Source organism: Dermochelys coriacea, chromosome 1 (assembly GCF_009764565.3).
Source record: "Dermochelys coriacea isolate rDerCor1 chromosome 1, rDerCor1.pri.v4, whole genome shotgun sequence".
Classification (NCBI taxonomy): domain Eukaryota; kingdom Metazoa; phylum Chordata; order Testudines; family Dermochelyidae; genus Dermochelys; species Dermochelys coriacea.
In genome coordinates, this window is record NC_050068.2 from 221,777,671 (window position 1) to 221,799,503 (window position 21,833).

At 41.5% G+C, this 21,833-nt stretch overlaps 1 protein-coding gene across 1 annotated transcript in view; it reads right to left on the reverse strand.

The window, feature by feature from the left end:
- The window catches only part of VWF (von Willebrand factor), a 224,737-nt gene that overhangs the window by 41,246 nt on the left and 161,658 nt on the right, over window positions 1–21,833 (reverse strand). The window contains 7 exon segments of the mRNA XM_043514792.1: window positions 6,674–6,823; window positions 8,073–8,278; window positions 8,754–8,858; window positions 9,430–9,504; window positions 9,611–9,713; window positions 14,705–14,761; window positions 14,763–14,911. Of these exon segments, the coding sequence (XP_043370727.1) occupies window positions 6,674–6,823; window positions 8,073–8,278; window positions 8,754–8,858; window positions 9,430–9,504; window positions 9,611–9,713; window positions 14,705–14,761; window positions 14,763–14,911 (845 nt within the window).

The following is a 21,833-nucleotide window of genomic DNA, read 5'->3' on the forward strand; positions in this document are numbered from 1 at the left end:
AGTCCATTGTGGGAACCTGCTCTTGTGTCCATGAGTGCGCTTCTTGATCTCACGTCTAGGCTTGTCCTTCACCACTGGTACTGCCAGATCCGGTACACGGGAAGAGGTCGGAGGTAGTGCTCCCTACTAGTGAGATTGCTGTACTGGCAATTCTGACAGTCTCAGATCGGAATGAGCACATGGTCTCATTGTTTCTTCCATGAGGAATTTATGTAGGTGGAGCTCCAGAGCTTCCTGGGTCTGGGTGGGAAGGACTTGCAGATGGAGCAATAAGCTGCGATATGAGCCTCATCGAAGCAATAAAGACATCTCTGCTATTCGTCACTCACTGAGAATGAGCACAGGCAGGAGAGAGTTTTTTAAATCCCAGAATGTGTGGCATAGTCCCCAAGGGGTGTAAACATTTCCCAAATGAGGATGATTATCATTACTAACCTATTACTAATCCTACAACTACTATTTACACTCTAAACAACTATGAACGACTATATACAAATGGACAGAAGTCAGTCTCTTAGCAAGAAATAAAAGCCCGAAGGAACAGCAGTTCTGACTCAGGCCATGCAGCCATAAGAGGGAACTGGAGAGGCATCAACTCACACGAACTATTATTCCCTCGGCTGTGAGCATGAGAGGATACACGACGTGCGTGTGGGTCAATGGACACGATTAGGAAAACCTTCTAGGCTGAACTTTGTGACTTTGTACTCACCCAAAACTATTTCACATTTGGGGACAATGTATACCTTCACATCAGCGGCACTGCTATGGGTACCCGCATGGCCCCACAGCATGCCAACATTTTTATGGCTGACTTAGAACAACGCTTCCTCAGCTCTCGTCCCCTAATGCCCCTACTCTACTTGTGCTACATTGATAACATCTTCATCACTTGGACCCATGGAAAAGAAGCCCTTGAGGAATTCCACCATGATTTCAACAATTTCCATCCCACCATCAACCTCAGCCTGGACTAGTCCACACAAGAGATCCACTTCCTGGACACTACGGTGCTAATAAGCAATGGTCACATAAACACCACCCTATATCGGAAACCTGTTGACTGCTATTCCTATCTACATGCCTCCAGCTTTCATCCAGACCACACCACACGATCCATTGTCTACAGCCAAGCTCTACGATATAACCGCATTTGCTCCAACCCCTCAGACAGAGACAAACACCTACGAGATCTCTATCATGCATTCCTACAACTACAATACCCACCTGCTGAAGTGAAGAAACAGATTGACAGAGCCAGAAGAGTATCCAGAAGTCACCTACTATAGGACAGGCCCAACAAAGAAAAGAACAGAACGCTACTAGCCATCACCTTCAGCCCCCAACTAAAATCTCTCCAACGCATCATCAAGGATCTACAACCTAATCTGAAGGACGACCCATCACTCTCACAGATCTTGGGAGACAGGCCAGTCCTTGCTTACAGACAGCCCCCCAATCTGAAGCAAATACTCACCAGCAACCACACACCACACAACAGAACCACTAACCCAGGAACCTATCCTTGCAACAAAGCTCGTTGCCAAGTCTGTTCACATATCTATTCAGGGGACACCATCATAGGGCCTAATCACATCAGCCACACTATCAGAGGCTCATTCACCTGCGCATCTACCAATGGGATATATGCCATCATGTGCCAGCAATGCCCCTCTGCCATGTACATTGGTCAAACTGGACAGTCTCTATGTAAAAGAATAAATGGACACAAATCAGACATCAAGAATTATAACATTCAAAAACCAGTTGGAGAACACTTCAATATCTTTGATCACTCGATTACACACCTAAAAGTTGCAATTCTTCAACAAAAAACTTCAAAAACAGACTCCAGTGAGAGACTGCTGAATTGGAATTAATTTGCAAACTGTATACAATTAACTTAGGCTTGAATAAAGACTGGGAGTGGATGGGTCATTACACAAAGTAAAACTATTTCCCCACGTTTATTTCCCCCCACCCCCCACTGTTCCTCAGACGTTCTTGTCAACTGCTGGAAATGGCCCACCTTGATTATCACTACAAAAGACTCCCCCCCGCCCCCGCTCTCCTGCTAGTAATAGCTCACCTTAAGTGGTCACTCTCATTACAGTGTATATGGTAACAATCATTGTTTCATGTTCTCTATGTATATAAATCTCCCCACTGTATTTTCCACTGAATGCATCCGATGAAGTGAGCTGTAGCTCATGAAAGCTTATGCTCAAATAAATTTGTTAGTCTCTAAGGTGCCACAAGTCGTCCTTTTCTTTTTGCAAATACAGACTAACACGGCTGCTACTCTGCCTTCTAGACTCAGGTGCATGCGCACCAACTTATACAATATATATAGGGACCATCACTCAAAGAAGAAGTAATTCTTTCACTCTACTCAGCACTGAAAAGGCCTCAACTGGAGTACTGTGTCCAATTCTGGGCACCACTTTGGGAAAGACATGGACAAATAAGAGAAAGTCCAAAGAGAGTAACAAAAATGATAAAAGATCTAAAAAAAGGTGAGCCACAAAGGACAATTGACAAAACTGGGTTTGTGTAGTCTGGAAAAAAAGACTGAAGGGCACATGATAACTGTCTTCAAGTATGTAAAAGGTTGTTATAAAGAGGAGGGTGACAAATTGTTCTCTAACCATTGAGGACGGGTCAAGAAGTAATGGGCTTATATTGCAGCAAGGGGGTTTGATGTTAAGAAAAATGTCCTAACTGTATGGGTTGTTAAGCACAAACAAATTACCTGGGGAAGTTGTGGAATCTCTGTCACTGGAGGTCTCCAAAAACAGGTTAGACAAGCCCCGTGAGGTATGGTCTAGATAATACTTAGTGTATTACCTCAGTGCAGGGGTCTGGACTAGATGACCTATCGAGTTCTCTTCCAGTCCCACATTTCTGTGATTCTATGAATGGGGACCCACCAGAATTATTTTGAGATGGGAGGATGATGTGCTTGGACATCTTTTTTTCTGGTTGTGTTTATATTAGGGGAAATTTGCAAGCTTTCCCCTCCTTCTAGTGGTAGAAGCTGTAGCATGGACAGTATATGAGGGGGAAGGAGGTATTACACCATGTCATCCAATCTTATCCTCAGCAGGATTAGACAGCACAGCCGTAAGAGCATCTGAGCCCCCTCTATATGAGAGCTTCCACCATTGCTCCCTCTGGTAGGGATCCAGGGTGCAGAAACACACTTAGAAATTGTCTCATTGCAGATGCACTTGTCATCTAAGAAGGTAGCCAGCTGAACTCTGCCCATTCTGGAGACCTGGGGCTAGGAACCACAGAGAAAGGAGACGAAAAAATGAATAAGGATTTCAAAAGAGGTGGAATAGAGGCAGTGGTATATCTGACCTGAGTTAAGAAGCTGGTAATGTGTACATTTACAGACAGAATCTATGGAAGATGAGGGCTAGCTCATTGTCAGTCTTGATGCCAACCTTATTTATGGACAGTGATGGAGATGCACAGGAGGTCTGAACAGTTTATCTTAACAGAGAAAAGGTTCAGGGGTAACTTAGTCACAGTCTATAAGTATCTACATGGGGGACAGAACTTTGATAATAGAGGGCTCCTTCAATCTAGCAGGTATAACAAGATCCAAGGGCTGGAAGATAAAAGTTAGACAAATCCAGACTAGAAATAAGACACAAATTTTTACCAGTGAGAGTAATTAAACATTGGAACATCTTACTGAGGGTTGTGGTGGATTCTCCATCAGTGGACATTTAAAAAAATCAAGATTGGATGTTTTACTAAAAAATATGCTCTAGTTCAAACAGAAATTAATTTGGGGAGTCCCTATGGCCTGTGTTATACAGGAGGATAGACCAGATGATCGCAATGGTTCCTTCTGGCCTTAATCTATGAGATATAGATAAGAGGGAGTGGTACCTGAACATGCTTTTCTTTACCAAGAAAGCATAAAAACAATCCCCTGTTTAAGAAGCTTCCTAATGTTAACACGACTTCCTCCGAGATTGCATCTGACCTAAAAGAGCTTTGTGGCCAGGGCAAAGTGGGAAATTATTTTGGCTAGGGCAATGCAAATCAGTAATAAGTTTAGAAGAAGTAGAGTTCTCCACTGTGAAGGTTCTGACAGCAATAGCACAGGTCCTGCCACATCAGATAATTTACTAAAACACCATAAGAAATGGCAGATTCCCAAAGAAAGCTGCCACGGAGCCCCCTGTGATAATGCTAAACCTTTTTAGTGATTACAATGTTCATACTTAGGGTTGATTTGCACAGAACCTGCAGCTGTGCGTTAATATTGATTTATCAGAGTAACAGTTTATTGACAACATTATGGCTGTGAGCCAAAAGCCAGTCTGATATTTTAAGGTCTGATATTTCGGAACCTACTAAGGCTAGAAACAAATGCCCTATGCAAGCAGGAAAGAGGGGACATCCCTGCAGTGGCGTAACACTCTTGCTTCTACTCTTGATGGTCTTTGAGACACTGGAGCCCATCCTGAGGCTTGGACCAATGTAATTTTGGGGGAAAATCCAGACTTAAGGAAAGAAAGAAATATTTTTGTGGCAGTGTATTTTTAAAATGGCATCTATTTGAAATCTGCCCAAGTTCTGAGGTGGATGAATGGCCAGAGTGCAGTTGAGGTAGTGAAAGATAACGGTGATTTATCACATTAATACGACTTCCACGTAGACATACATGCCATCCAACCTTGACTTTCTGAACGTACTGGGGGACACTACATTTGGATCAGCACATCAGCTGAGATTTTCAAAGGAGTCTAAAAGTGTTAAGCACCAAAGTTCCGTTGAAATTCAGTGGGAGTTGGGCACCTACTTCCTTTTGGCTAAAATCCCAGCTGTAATTAAATGAATAGACTTCAGAAGACGGGGCTGCTTTTTAGGCCACAGAATTTTGAATAACTGAAGTCTTCATAACCAAGCATGCAATACATGCAAATGTTCAAAAACCTATGCTACTGTAAGCTCAAATGAGAATTTAAACACACTAGTCAGGAAATGCAATGAACCTACAGCAATATTAACTCATTCCCAATGCACATGCAGTCCTGTTGGCATTAAGATAGACAAATCAATGCAAAAAAACCCCACCAATAATAGCCAGGACAATTTTACTGCACATGTGCACAATGTGGCCAAGTTAACTTTGTTCAAACATTTGAATTTCCAGACACAGTATGACTGGTTTTGATTCAAAGGGTAAAAAGAATGCTGCTGGATTTTCAGATCCTAAGCTGTACTTGTAGTGTGGGTGACTAATAACCATATTTTGAATGTAACTGAGCAGATCTGATGTGGGAGAACCATTGAGCAAGAGTAGATATCACTGTGATGACCTGGCCACTTTTCTGACCATCACTGCATGTTAATCAATGTGCTTGTTATTAACAAAGCTGGTTTGTGGGAAGCCCTTCACTGGTGTTGCAAGGGGAGGGAAAGATAGCAGGAAAGAGGCTGCAAAGTGGGCTGTAGCTCACGAAAGCTTATGCTCAAATAAATTTGTTAGTCTCTAAGGTGCCACAAGTCCTCCTGTTCTTTTTTCCTTCCTCTGGCATTCACTTCCATATAGTCCCCACAGAGAAACTGGGCATGTTACTCAGCAACAAGTGCGTGCAACTAATTAAGGAAAACATGCTGTTCAGTCAATTGTTTGAATAAACTTCTGAGTTACTGTAATGTGCACCTGATTAGCAACATTTAAAACACAGAACTAAGCAAATAAGTACTTCCCTTCAACCCACAAAGAGCTTCACTGGTGTAACTGATTTGCAGAGATCCATGGGTGACATGATCCATTCATGGGTTCTCCTGGCAAGAAGACTTCATCCAAAGTTGAATCTTAAGGCATTTCACTGCTGTATTGTCTCTTAACTAACCCAGTTACCACTTGCTACTAGTAAACTGCAAAAAGAAAGTCATTCTGGCTTCCTTGTCTTCCAACTGGAACTAGTATTCAGTCTTTTAAAGTGGATAGCTGAAGCCAGCATAAAAATTGGTTAAAAATGTTGATCAAGAAACAGGTTTCAGATTATAGAACACTTCTGCTGCTTGGCTTTAGTGTGCATTGGTTTGCAGAGCGCTAACTACTTCGTTTTACGGAACTACTGAGGAAAAACATATAGCCCCAATTTGTCCTGCTGTGTGGTGTGAAGGGGAGCAAAACAATGTGAAGAGCCATGGTTTGAGAGCGCACTAGGAAGTGTGTTTTCCAGTCCCACACAGCCAAGGTTAGCTTCACCTCACATACTCTGTGCAAAGTGTCAAAGTGTACTCATTCTAGCTTTGCTGCCATTGTTGAAGGAAGCTGAGTGGAGCATGTGGATAAGCAGATAAATAGGTTGGCTATTTAAACAGCAACAGGAAGCTGAGCAGGAGAGAGGGTACTAGAAACATGCAGGCTGCTATGGACAGTGGTGTCTCTCTCACTGGTGCAGAGAACTAGCCTGACTGGGCCCAGAGACCTTATGGACTAAGTGTGGGACTCTGAACCAGTCTTGAGATAAGGGCCGTTTGAACTGCAGTTATAACTGCTCCTTCTCGGAGACATTTCTAAAGAGTAAATACTTATTGTGAGAGTTTGGGTTTGGCTTCCCCCTTGCTCGGATCCTCTGCAGCCATGCTATCCCCCATAGTCCTGTTCTGATGCCTTCCTTTAAGTGCTACTCACCTGAGGGCAGATCGTATTGCACTCTTTCTCAAGACATTCTGCAATATGAAGTCCTGTGACAGCATCTTCCATGTCAGTGCAGGTGCAATCTGTACAGCCTTCTTCCCAGGATTTCCCAATGGGGTAGACAACATTGTGATGCACACAAACCTGTCAGTGCAATGAATGCATCAATGAATACACGTAAGGAAGGGCACATGCCATTCACTCTGAAAGGATGACTTTCTGTCTGCCCGTCTCTTCTGGGATTTACCAGATCTACCATAACTCTTACAGGATGTATTGGATCCAGTGGAAATGCCTCAAGTCTTGAAAAGTTGTGGCTAGTTTATTACAGAAATAAAAGAGTTGCTGAAATCCAATGGGCCAGAGACTGCCTAACTGAATTCAGTGGAGTTAGCCAGGGTTTGACTCAGTATAACTGAAAGAAGAGTTTGGTCCAATATTCAGAGATAATAAAATAATAAAACCTAGTTCTGATATTGCACTTTTCATCAGTAGATCTCAAAGCACTTTACAAAGGAGGTCATAGTATCATTATCCCCTTTTCACAGATGGGGAAACTGAGGCACAGATCAGTGAAGTGTTGTGACCAAGGTCACCCAGTAGGCCTGTGGCAAAGCTGTGAATAAAACCCAGGTCTCCTGTATCTCAACTAGTGCTCTATCCATTAAGCCATACTATCTCCAGATCTTAATGTAGTATAATAGTCTATACAAAGGAAAAACAGTTAGGGACAAATTCTCCTGTGGTGTAACTCTATTAGAGTCAATGGCATTACTTCAGGGATGAATTTGGCCCCAAATGTCTAAGTGATAATAGTTCATGTGAAGAGCTATAGTGAAATCAGTGACCAGAAGCATCAGGCACAGTCAAAATGCAGCTGCTCTAATGAGCATTTAGATCTAATGTATTCACAAGTATTTCAATTTAATATGACAAGTAGATTGTCATGCATATTTGAATAGCAACAAAAAGAAAGCTTGTAAAGAGTGAAATTCTGAAATGGAACATCTGTACAGGACATAACCCATGAGCTTTTGCTATTACAGAAGCAAAGTAAAAACTTCAGAATGATCTCTGAAATTCATGCTGCCAGAATGACTTCAAAACTGCTACATGATTGGCTGAATTTTCATCCTGAAAACCACAGAGTTACTGTAAACGGTTTAGTTTTGTTAATGTTGCGAGACATTATTACAATTTAACATGCATAGTGATGTGCAATTGTTCACTTCACTTGTGTACAGTCTTATTACTAAAGCCTTAATGTACTTGTCTGGCATTGCTTTGGGAGACTTTGCATTACCATGTAAAAACTGAGCTGATTGCTTTTGAGCAGCAGCACCTTGCAAGAAAGATATTTTCCTCTGTAAGAGTGACAGTTCATTCCCCTCACCTTGTCTGGAATGCAGGTAGTAGTTGTGCAGCCACAGTCATTGGTGACAGACGTAGATAAATATCCAGCTGGGCAGCTCACTGTAGAATTGGTACAGCTGCATGTGCACTTATATTCATCACAACACAGGGTCTTCTTAACAGTCAGCTCTCGATGTGGAGGGCAGGAAGGAACGTGCTCTAGCTTGCATTCCTCTTGCTTGCAAGCTATCAAATAATTAAGTACCACAGTGAGCATAGGGCATTTTAGAAAGATATAATAGAAACCACAAGTGTAGTTTCTCTTACAAACAAGCCTTTTATATGGCAATGAGATCCACTAGGGATTGACTTCAAAAAGTCACAGTGATGTAGAAGTCCCAACTAGCAGATCCTATTGCAAGTTCAGGACCAATGTATTTATTCCTTCAAAAACACCTTCCCTCATTTATTATGTAGTAAAAAGTATTTGTAAAGTTAGTATGCTCTTGATCAGAGTCCCTGCAACTCTTAACATTACTCTGTTCTATAGTTCATAGTGCATTCTCAGAAAGAGAAAGTAATAGAACGTTTCCAGTTTGCAAGATCGTTACAGGTCCTATTGGATCCAAATCGGTGTTTTCCAGACAGTCAGGCACTTACATTTGTTGCTTTGTTCAACCCCATTGCTCAAATATTGTTTAATGTTTAAAAGATACTTTACCACAAGTGTAAGTTGGTCTACATTCTCCAGGGTTTGTCAATACAGGCTGAAGACCATCTTCACAAGCAGGTACAGCAGGCAGATCACAGGTAACTAAATCACATACTAAGACAAAAAAATGAGGCAGTGTATCAGTTGGTACTTAGCTAGTTAGTCATCAAAAAAGAAACCTCATTTTAAGATTTCCATGTACTTCATTGCTTCTCTGCTAACAGAGAATGAACCTTAGTGCACAGTTCAGCAGGGTACAATCCAATCTTAGAAATGATTTAGAGAACAATTCCTGTTTGGCTTTAGATGCATTAAAGTTCTAATATTGTGTTTCACAAATAAATGTGGATTGTGCAGATTAGATAAACAAAAACTATTGAAAAAATGAAATAACCATTCTAAGGCCATTGAGACAAATTGTCCGCTGCCCCCTCCATGTACACACACAGACAAACACCAAACAAGGAAACTGTAGAAATTCATGAAGTTTTTTGTTCTCATGTGGGTTTTTCCCCACATAAAGGTGAATGTGGCCCTCAAGTGCTTTGAAAAATATTATCTTAATCAATACTTGATCTAACTGAAAATGCCAATCATAAGTTTGAAAAGTAGCTAGTAAACAAAAAAATTGAGACCTGGACATCATCATCATCAACTATAGCTCTTCCCGTTATCTGCAACCTACCACACTCATACTTTGGACAACACTGATCAGAATCCTGGCGTAGTCTGGAAACTTCACAGGGACCACAAACTGCAGCTAGAGTGAGTGGGAAAAAAAACACAATTGTAAACCAGACTTAGATAAAAATAAGCAAAGTAGAAATTTTTAAAAATATATATATTTAGATAAAATAACAGTTTACGTTTGGCAGTAGGGCAAGGTTGGGTAGTGCAGTTTATTATCCTGTTCTCAAGACACATGCAGATCTTGCAGGGCTTGTTGGAAGGAATCCATGTTTCCATGTGCTGCATAAAAACAACAGATTGTAAGGGAGAAAGGAAATCTTCTGATCATTGCTATGCAAACTGCTGTAAGGAAAATGAACTAATTTGGAAAATCAGAAGGGACATATGGGACTGTTTTGCTTCTTCTGATAACTGTAAGAATCCAGAGAACTACACAATTTAGAAATTAGGTTATACTGAGATTTAGCAAGAGATGCAAAGAATGCACCAGTACAGTGAGAAATTATCATTATTTTATGCATGCATAATGTTCAGACTTCATGAGTACAACTGCAAGCTACTGTAAATAATACATCACAATGGTGGCATTATACACACTATGACTGGATGTGCTGGAGTAATAAGAGAAACAATGAGGTATTGGAAGTATTTAGAAGTAGCAGCCTTTTTCAGATTATTAGTATTTAAGCATATCAGAAATAAAGAAACAAAAGCCTATTTTAAGCTGAGAATGTTTCAGAATAATACATTAGAATTCCCACTGCATTGGATTCTGGGCAGAAGCTAAATTAATACCAAATCAAACACTGTAATTCCTTTGAGATATTCCTTAAAGGTAATAAATGCATAGAGAAATGGATAGTAATGTGAGTGATTGTCCCTCAGTGCTGGCTATATTGGAAAGAGGGAAAAGTTGGAAAGCAGACGTGTTGGTCTTTGAGTTCATGGACAGGTAAAAAGAACTGTTTACATTTAATATTCAAACGAGAAGGCAGGTGGTGGAAAGATGTTTTATGGATAATTAAAATACATTTGCATAATCAAATCATGCTTTGAATGAGAGCCTATGGAGTAGTACCATGGAGGAGAGACTATTGTCCAGAAAAAACCTTTGGGGACTTTCTTGATAAAAGCATGCTGTGATCCTTACTAATGCAAGAAGAAGGGTGATGTCTAGGCTGACCACCACTTAGCCCTGAAGATGCTGTATGTAAGCATTATATGAGTCAAAAGGTCTTTTAGACAGCATTAAATGAGAAGGTTAATAGAGGGATTACGACAAGAGAAGCAACACATTGAAGCAAGCTGATAGAAAGATCTAGCAGCCTATAAAACAAAGCAAGTGAGGCTAGTAAGTGGTCAGTCTCTGGGGAATCTGTCTCAGTGGAGGAAAGTTCACATAGGTAAGTTGCCAATAAACAGCATTATTCCAGGGATTGTGGAAGCACTGCATGTGTATTGTCCGACCATTTAATAGAACATGATTAGAGTTGTCTGCAGGTGGACTAACAAAGATGTCATGTTATTTCTTGTATATTTTCAACACCAGCAAACAGTGAAATACTGAAGCACTTGAACATTTCAAGACACAATGAAATGATCACAAATCTGCTTTCACAAAAACTTTGTCCTTGGTGCTATGGCAGGCTTTTCCTCAACATATCAGTAAGAACCTCTCTATAACCAAGACCTGGGTTAAAGCAATCTGAGTTGTTAGACACACCTCACGTATGGACTTCCTGTAGCTTTGCGCTGCTCTATGGCCGCACCCCTTTGCCATGGTCCCAACCTTCCTTGGAAAAGTAGTGCCAGAGGCCACTCATATAAGAGCTGTTCGCTGATCTGGTAGGGAAACTTTCCACCGCTCCTCCCTGGACAGACAGTGGCCTCCCTTGTTCCTGGATTACTACACTCTGCCTTCAGGTGGGCTGGAGTTTCTCCCAGAGGAGGGAGGACTCAGCCTCCAATAAACTGATCAGAGGACCCTCTCTGTGTGGTGTCGCTGGAGGACACTACAGCAGCAGCAGCACCAGGTTGGGGTATCAGTAACAGAGCCCTTCATACCCAGAGCCGACTGCTGGGCATTGTGTTGGTAGAGCTGCCCAAAGCAGAAGATTTCAGGAGTTTAACACCCCATTAAGATGCATGTGACAGTTTTGTAATTTTTAGGGCTACCGTTTCAGGCTCTGTGCAGACACAGGCAGACATAACTGCATCTGTTACATTCAAGGAGTACTTGTTGACATCTTAGAGACTAACAACATTTATTTGAGCATAAGCTTCATGAGCTACTGTTCACTTTATGCTCAAATAAATTTGTTTGATTTATTTTATTTATTTATTCACTCTCCCAGAAGTGAGCTGTAGCTCACGAAGCTTATGCTCTAATAAATGTTAGTCGCTAAGATGCCACAAGTACTCCTTTTCTTTTTGCGATACAGACTAACACGGCTGCTACCTGAAACCTGTTACTTCAAGTTTTTCTTCACAGGGAAAGAAACATTTATTGTAAATGAAAACAGATTCTGACAACAATATGTGACTGAGGAGCCAGGGCCCTAGGCATGGGTTTATAGTGCTTGTGCCTTAATCCTCACCTGTCCTATACATCCCTTACAGAAATACTGTGGTGACAGCACTAGAGTCCTTGAGATGAGTGGGAGCTGTGCACAGTCTAGAACTTAAAAAAAAAGTTTAGGCTAGTAATGTTACACAGTGCAAGAGAACACATTTATCAGGCAGCTTTCTCTCTTCAGAGACAGAATCAAAATGTATTCTGCTCCATCCACATTAGGTCACCCATGTTAAGCATCTGGTGTCTACCAGTTCATTAAAGGGTCAGGTAAGTCCAGCTTCACTATTTAAAACACAGATTGAAAATCTGGCTATAATTTGTCTTGATCAGAGGCACTGAGCGCCCGGGATTCCTAATGCCATTCATAGAAGCTGCAGATGCCCAGCACCCCCTCTGAAAATCCTGGCCATTGATTTTGAGCTTGCCTTTTGGCCTCTTGCCTAATAATTTCAAAACTTCCTGTGGCTATTAATACATTAAATTAATTCTTTAATATAAATTTGTATCTGTCACTATCAAATCTACAAGAAACGGTCATTGCTGGAATGAATGGATTATACCTATTCTTACGGTATACTTACACAATACCAGCAGGTGGCACTAATGCATAAACCACATTAATATACAAGAGACGCTCATTACAAGCAAGGCTTTCGTACCACATTAAGCAGCCTCAGGGTCATATATAACTGTTAATATACGCTAACATCAGTAGAATTTCTGCTGTGGACTAGCAAGCAGTATGAATATTACATTGACAATGTAGTTTGTGTAGTGCCTATTTTAATAAATAAAGTGCATTTTTCATCATTACTGAATCATTCATAACAGCCAAGAGTTTGCTGTATAGTTTTATATTTTGTCATTATGACAATTAATGTAAACAGTGCTTAATTTAAACAGAGCAATTGCTCTTCCAGAAGTTTCATGCACAGATGGTCTGGTCTTCCTTTTGTTTTAATCAGTTGTAAATGTCTATAACATGCAATATTGCTGAAATATTAGTCTAATATTTTTACCAGTGCACATCCATAAAAAAATTCTACTGTTCTGCCTGAAATATAGGAAATCCATCTAAAACACTCTCTCTCTCCCTCCAACATGTAAAAGAGTGTGTCTGTTACACTAAGCATGGTCCATAAAATAAGAACCAAGCCAGATCTCAAAATGAAATCAAACCAGAAGCAGACATGCACTGCAAGAAAAGCCTGTCCTCATTACATTCCCATGACAGAACTGCAGACCTAAGAAGTTTGATTGACTTTTAGATAAGATTCAGATACGGCACCTAAAAGTTTACATGATTATCAGAACTGAACATGGACTCTGAGTCCTTCTTGAGTCTTGCCCATAACTATAGAGCTATATGCTCCACTCAGAACCTGCATGGAAAGGAGCAAAACTTCTCCATTCCTCAGTGCTGTACAGTGGAACCGGGCATGCATGCACACACAGGAAACAACAACTTGATAGGTCTCTGTGTAAGCCAGGGAGCACTGGGGAGGGGGAGAGAAGGGTAGAACTTGGGAGCAGCTGCTATATATGTGGTATGGCCCTAGGACAATCCACCTCATAGCACATGGCATATTTCTGCACATGTTAACAGTGAAGCATTCACTTCTCTTTCATGGACTAGGCTCCTCAGCCAGGGTGGAGCAGCACTCAGCCACCATGTGGAAGATGGTACCAAAATGGCTCACTATGCAGCTAGTGGTGGGAAGGAACCTGAAGAGAGCATACAGGGACAGGCACTCCATGTGTCAGACAAAGAACTGCTGGTTGGGCCATCTGTTATTATGGATTTCCAGTTCTGTGGGTTTTAGACCATACCAGTATATACCTCCCGTCTATGCTTGCTAGAGGTCCCACCCCGCACTTAGTGAGGGGAGTGGATTTTCCGTGGAACAGAACCCATGGATTTATAAAGGAAAACATTCCTTTTTCTGTCCATTTTGAGTGGAAGGGGACATTAAGCCTGATGATTGGACCAGTCTACTCTGTGTCGCACCAGCTAACTGCTGAGATACGTTTCCGGGTTGGTCCACACTGCCAAGTTATGTTGGTATAATATGTTGCTCAGGGGTGTGGATTTTTGAGCAGCGTGGTTATACCGACCTAAACTCTGGTTTAGACAGTGCTATGTTGATGGGAGAGCTTTTCCCATCGACATAGATACCGCCTCTTGGGGAGATACAGTACCTACTCCAACAGGAGAAGCTCTTCTTCAGCGGCGTAGTTCCAGCACCTATGCTGTAAGTGTAGACTAACCCTTGGATAACCTTCCCAGTGCCTTGCCATGGAAGTAAGATAAGTCACAGCTAAGGAACCCCAGGAATCTAGTTTATGTTTAAAACTGGTGGTTGCTGGTAAAAGCCTGCTGGGGGGAAATAGATCTCTTAGTAATAGCAGTTTTATACCATTCCCCACTCCCATCAATCTTCTTCCCTGCTTCGGTTCCACACAAATTTGTCATGCATTTCCTGGTCTCCACAGCCCCAGCTTCGGTGAATTTTATGTTGACCTAGCCCAATTTCACACTGCGGGAGCTGCATGGGACAGACAGCTGGCCAGCCATGAAGAAGCAGAATGAAAAAAATGTCTGACGGGAAAAATAGGCAGACTTATCAGATATAGATTCATTTGTCAAAACACACATGCTGAAACTCTGTAGATAAGCAAGTAACTAGACAGCTACCTGATGGCGTGTTCCATCTTCGGCGACGCATTGTATGCAGACTTCCTCATCAACACAAATTACTATTTAAAGTCACCTGTCCGGGTGGACAGAAGCAGCCTTCGGTGGGATAGTCCTTGCAGACACTGATGCTGGTGCTGTTCTCACAGTGCTTGTGCAGCTTGTTCGCACAATGATCATATATCAAAGAGCCAGGGCATTTCATAGCTGTAAGAAGATGGACGAGAACACTTCAGAAGAGATGTGAAACTCAAAGCAATCATTTCAATTATAGTTTTCTCTAACACTTTTTCAACCTGATTGCCTTTGAGGTATATATTGATATAGCCTCGATGGTGGTCAACATTTTTCAAAATAAATTTGTAAAGCAAACAGAAAACATGGATTTCTTTGACCACAGGGTTTGATAAAGGGGCTTAGAAAAGTTTAAAAAACTGGGTGTGTGTAGTCTCAAGAAACAAAGACTGAGGAGATCTGATACCAGTCTTCAAATATGTAAGGCTGTTATAAAGAAGACAGGATCAACTGTTCTCCACATCCACCAAGGGTTAGGCCAAGAAGTGATTGACTCAATCTGCAACATAGGAGATTTAGGTTAGATATTATGAAAAACTTTCTAACTAGAAGGATAGTTAAATGTTGGATTAGGTTACCAGGTTGTGGAATCGCCATCATTGGAGATTTTTAAGAACAGGTTGGACAAACTCCAGTCAGGGATGGTCTAGGTTTACTTGGCCCTGCCTCAGCACAAGAGGATGACTAGACAACCTCCTGAGGTCCCTTCCAGCCTTACATTTCTATGATTATAAGGGTTCCATCTGGCCCTATAATCAATGTCAAACAATTGATGGCCTAACTTCTGTCCTGACTGATACCCCATGCAGAATCATTGGCCAGATTCTTAACTGGTGTAAAACGGAATAACTCAATTGACTTCAGTAGAGAGATGCTTATTTACACCAGTTGAGCATCTGGCCCATTTATTTCCAGGGGTATAAGGCAAGGAGATTTTGGGACCACCATTACATTATTAAGGTAGCAATGTGTACGCAGTGTGATTGGGAGACTCCAAGAGAGAGACGGGCATTGTAGGAATTTGGTGATTTGGTGTGCGCAATTTCCCTAGGAACTAAAGAAAGGCCAATGACAGCATCTTTTGGAATTCCATAACCTAACCCCAACTGGCATCCTTTGGATTCCAAGTCCTACTCATGGAGAGGGTTTCAGAACTACATTCCCTCCTCTCTGGAGGCCAATGAACAAAACTTATACTGAGGAGTTCAAGCTGTTGAAGATTACCAACTTTCAAATGAGCCATAAAATTAAGGCTCTGGCCCCTTGTCAACATTAAACATCCTATGGCTACTTTTCATAAGAGAGTAGGATGTTCTTAATGTCAATGGATGCTTCTCCACTGACTGTAGTGGGTTTTGGATCAGGCCTACAAAGACTTCTCTGCCCAAATCTATAGGCATCTATTTTAGGGTTTTATGCTGCTGCCCAGCACATCTGATCACCTTCTATGCATATTCAATAGCAATAGTGAAGTCCCTTGCAGACTTTATATACCATAGCACCTCCCTTTCCTCCCTTCTCCTCTTTGGCTGGCATTTGAGAAGCCAGCTGGGTTCAGGCAGCTCCTCTCTATTCATTCAGCAAACCAAATCCTTGACTTCCAAGAAGCTCCCACAAACACTTTCCCCCCTTAATGTATGACAATTTGGTGTTTGGGTATGTGTGATGCAGACAGGAGGGGCAAGAGTTTAAGAAAACTATGTCTTCCTCCCTTCCCATTTAAACAAACAAACAAAAATCTTTTTCATAACCAAGGAAAGGACCAGCATCACTTGACAAAAGAAATGAACAAGTTTATATGAAATGCATTTGCTGGAAGTGTCTACAGGTCAAGGTGACAGGGAAGAGAGATTAATAGATTCTAAGGCCAGAAGGGATAACTGTAATTCATCTAGTCGTGACCTTCTGCATAACACAGGCCATAGAACTTCCTCAAAGTAATTGCTTTGAAACTACAGCATATCTTTAAAAAACCCATCTAATCTTCATTTAAAAGTTGTCCAGTGATGGGAGAATTCATCACAACCCTTGGTAACTTGTTCAATGATTAATTACATCTCACTGGTAAATATTTATGCCTTATTTCATGTCCAGCTTCAACTTCCAGCCCTTGGATCTTGTTATACTTTTGTTTGCTAGACTGAACAGTCATATCAAAATTTGTGATGTGGCAGAGTGAAGGGAGGGGATACTCTATGCAAGCAGGAAAATCACTCCAACTTCCCTTTACCTCAGTGGTGGAATTATAACCAGGAGATTCTAGGAGCAATGACTATCACCTCTAACCCATCACAGCCTCATTCTGAGCTGCTCCCCCAAGATTTTCAGATATGCCAAGCTCTGCTGTGGAAACTTTTGCTGGTGGTACTGTACCTATGAATGTGGCCTTAAAAACCAATGACTTACCCAGACACATACACCCTCTCAATCCAGCACTCCTCACACTGGGGTGGTTTCAGTATCTACAACACCTCTAATGTTGAATAATTGTATGTCCTAAAGAGAGAAATAATCCATTTTAAACTCTCTAAATAAAATGAACAGCAGAGGTCAAAAACAAGTAGTTAGGAGACTAGTTCTTCTGCCAGGCTAGCCTTCACCATTCCATGTGAAATCTAATTTGAGTTCCAGTTTCTCTGATGCCGTCATAATTATTCCATGCAATCCTATTCATTGATATTGTAGTCACAGCTTGCACAGGCTGTATTAAAAGGCAGCTTCTCCTTCCAAGGAGGAAAAAGAATAGTCAGTATAATTTCCTGTAACCTATGTAATATGTAACAAATTTTGAAGGGTCTTACCAGCAGATTTAAACAGTGACAAATACTGCAGCTGGTCAGTTTTGCTTTGAATTACTGTAGCTATTATTAATAACTATTGTTACTGGGGATAGTGTGTATGTGAGAGAGATGAGCTCCTGGGACTATGTTTCTGACCTCAGCAAAATAAGACATTTTAAAGTCCCCAGTAAAGTTAAAGATGATATTCTATATCAGGTTCTGCTTTTTCCACAGAGATCCTCTGGAACAGAGATAGAATCATAGAATCACAGGACTGGAAAGGACCTTGAGAGGCATCTGTCCAGTTAATGCACCTCAAAACAGGACTAAGTATTATCTAGACCATCCCTGACAGGTGTTTTTCTAACTTGCTCTTAAAAACTTCCAATTACAGAGATTCCACAGCCTCCCTACACAATTTATCCCAGTTGCTTAACTACCCTGACAGTTAGAAGTTTTTCCTAATGTCCAACCTAAACCTCCCTTGCTTCAATTTAAGCCCATTGCTTCTTCATCTTCCACTGTAATCAGTAGGGGTTCTCAGGACCTCACCTTAGGTACCAATCAGGAACCTAGTTACTATTCAGTGAAAGCCAGTTCATGAGGAGCAGAGATGATGGAATCATCTCTATGAATTTGTAAACCTGGGTGTTTGTGCTGCTAGGGTAAGTCCACATTCTCTTTTATAAACAAAAATATTACACTTTGCTTTGCTTATTTTCTGATCTGCCTCTCCAATAGCAGAGAGGCTGCAAATCCTTGAGCTATAGTGCAATAGTAAGTGTGAGTCTGATACTCTTAGTTACAACCAAGGAGATTTTATTTGTTTAGACTGGGACCACTGCTTAGTAGTGCACAAAATAGGGAAAAAGGAACAAATAGACTATCTCCTTCCCCTTCAAGCCTTTGCACAGTAGGCAGGTGTAATCTTTGGCCTTGCACTCTGGTTGAGACGTTTGTCAATGAGAGTGGCACTAGAAAACCCTTAGGGGATTGGGAGCAGTGAAGGTGTTGCTCTGACCAGCCCTTTCCATGCCAGCTAGTTGAAGTGGGACAGTGCAGATAAGTAGAGCACCCCACCCCACCCCATGTTCTCTCAGCTTTTATGCATGGCTCAGGCACTGTATCTCCAGCAGCCCCATCTCCTACTCACGCCATGACTAAGCTCCAAACTAACCCTGGACCATGAACTAGAAAGAAGGCTTGTGCCATCTAGGGCAGAAGTATCTAGCAAACAAGAATAAAAATAGGTGTCATATTAAACTTCCTCCAGACATCATGAAATGCTTAATTCCTCCCTTAAACTGGTCTTGGCTTGCTGTAAACCTGAAGGGTAAAAGAGAGCTGTTAAGGAAGGATTTAACATTAGTCATTTCAAAATGTTACCTAGAGCAGTCTGATTCTTAAAAATCTTCCAGGAATTTGGGAAAGAAAAACATGACTTTCCCCCTTGATGAAACTCAGTGGACAGGGCTGAAATGACAGCAGGATCTAAGGGAAAACATCTGCCCTGGCAGACCAAATAGAGACTCAAGGATCTCAGATGATTTCTATAGTAAAATAATCCCATACTTCCCGTTCCATATTGAAATCATTGGACTACAGCCAGACAAAGGCAGACAGGGAACTCCTGCCCTTCCTCTAAAGACCTTCCCTGTGAGCATGGCCATAAGAAGGGAGGAGTGGGCCTATCTTCCTTCCCTCTATCTCTTTGTGTATTTGTAGGGCCCTGGTCACTACCATCTCAAAATCAGTAATAGAGTCTGTCTGCACAACACCCCTATGAGGTGAAGGAGTATTGTCCCCCATTTTAGAGATAGGGAACTCAGACACCGGATAGATTACCTGACCTCCCATGATCACACAGGAGACCAGTGGGCCAGGAACTGAAACCTGGTCTCTTGAATTATAGGCCTTGTCTTCAGTTCAGGTTCATACCCCATGATCAACCCTGATTTTTCTCTTGAACACAGTACACATTCAGACATCTCTATCAGTGCCACACAGAGGCAGCCATCACACTCTGAGTTACAGGGCACACCATGAGGTTGCTTTTAACGTGTGTTGCTACCACAAAGTTAATGCAGTGCAAATGTGTAGCCACAGGCACCCACAACAAATGAGATATAGTTCTCCAGTCCCTTCCCATAAAGCCCACTGGGAACCCATTCCTGTGTACTATCTTGTCATCTATCTATGCTCTGACCTCTGACTGAGAGTGATCTACCTTCATATCCCTGTGCTCAGTATCTGTGGTCCCACCCTGCTTGCAGTGTCTCCAGCTTCACTCATCTCCGGTCTTTGCAACAGCAGAACAATGGCCCTCAAAGGAGCCCATCTGTCAGCATGCATCCACCTGGCCATACGAATCTTGGTGCAGCTTTGGGCCAAAGTGAGGAAAGCCCATTTGACACTACGAAGAGGAATATGGAACTGTAAAATGGTATATCTCAACAGCCAGAGGAAGAAAATGGGATCAAACAACCAGACAGCAGTGCAGAGATGAGATAAAGGGGGTTCAAGGTAAGGTTCCAGGAGACCAAGATAAGACAACCTGTCCCGCTTACAATAAACTGAGCTGTGCTCTGAGCAGTCCAGCATCCTATCCACTAGACCATCCTTCTTTCTCAAGTATAGGGGACCAGCTGAGGAGTAGCCAACCCTCAAAGACTTTAAAGGTGAGGGGCTCAGGCCACATAGTTGTCCCTTCCCAAGAAGACAACCAAATATTAGAGATGGGTGGGGCAGAGAAAGAGCAAACCCCTGGATATGGCCCCTCTAAGTAAAAACGGAGTCACCTTTTATAGGTCACTTTTATAGGGAAGTGGCTGCCTGTGCTATAAACGATCCAGGGCTATTAATGTGGCACTGGTCACCAGCACTTATTTTTTAAAAAGGGTTTCCCTCCAGTGTTACAGTGATATTACCAAACAGAACTCTGAATCACTACTGTGTGCCCTGCAGTTCCCAAGTGCTTGCCAGCCTCTCTTGCTTGCAACTGATGAATTAAATTGCAACAGAAAATCACAATTAGCACTGATGTCATAAAATAAATAGGTTCACTCTCCAGGACCATCATTTTGTTCTGTGACTGGACAGTGTCTAGCACAATTGGGTGTTGGTCTGTGACTAGGGCTCTGAGGCACCACAGTAATACAAATATTAAATAAAATAATAATAATTATTATTATTATAATAAATAACAACATCTATCATAGTGATGCAGCCAAATGAAAACAAGGAAGGGAACGAAGGCAGAAGATGCAGGAGAAGGAACAACAACAACAAATCCCCAATTTTCCTCAAGGGAACACAGGAAAAAAAGCAGAAACAGATGTGGATCTTTATGTTGCAGTGATCATTCTTTCTGTTATATGCTGAGATACTGCAGTAGTGAGCAGGGTATAAATAGAGATTGATAGATAATAGATAAATAGACTATGTTACTAACATGCACGTGATATACCACACAAGGATTCCAAGTGAAGACACTTGATACCAAGTGAGGGCATTTATAATCTGTCCATTTTTATCCTTGAAAGCAGGGATGATTTTTAAAAAAAGGGGATTTCAATCCTGCAGGAAACTCTAATATTTTGATATTTGTTTTCCTCCTAAATTGGGATGAAATGTAGAAATATCAAAACATTCTAAGGAACAAAATGTTCAGAAAAGTTTTGATTCAGAAATGTGCAAAAGTTTTCAGCTGAAATGAAACATTTTGTTTAGGGTCTAGTTGACAGTAGTCTCTGCATGATCCCAAGCTACCACAATGCCTCATGGGAGTTATAGTTCTAGGCTCCTCATATCCCCATTCAGCCCTGTGGGGAAGTCTCTCAGGATACACTGTGGTCTCTTTTTGTGGGAGTCCAATGACACACCATGGTGGCTCAGCCACAGAGAGTGATCATGGAGAGTAGGGCCCATAAAAGAAAAGAGGTACATGTGGAATCCAGAATTTCAACTACCAGAGGCATTGCGGTCACTCAGGTGGACACAGAGATTAATGCCAACCCGAAGCAAAATATTTCATTTCAATTTTTCTGACAGAAAATTCTGCCCAAACCACTTTTCTTCTGGAAATTTCAATTCTGACAAAACCCAATTTTTCAAAAGGAAAATTTAATTTGATTTTTTTTTTCAAATATCCCTACTTGCAAGTTATTTATTACTAGGATATATGCAAGACAATCTAACAATGGTACTATCTTTGCAGTGTTTCCAAAAGTAAATATCTCACAGCAACCAAATCCACTGAAACCACAGCCAGAAAC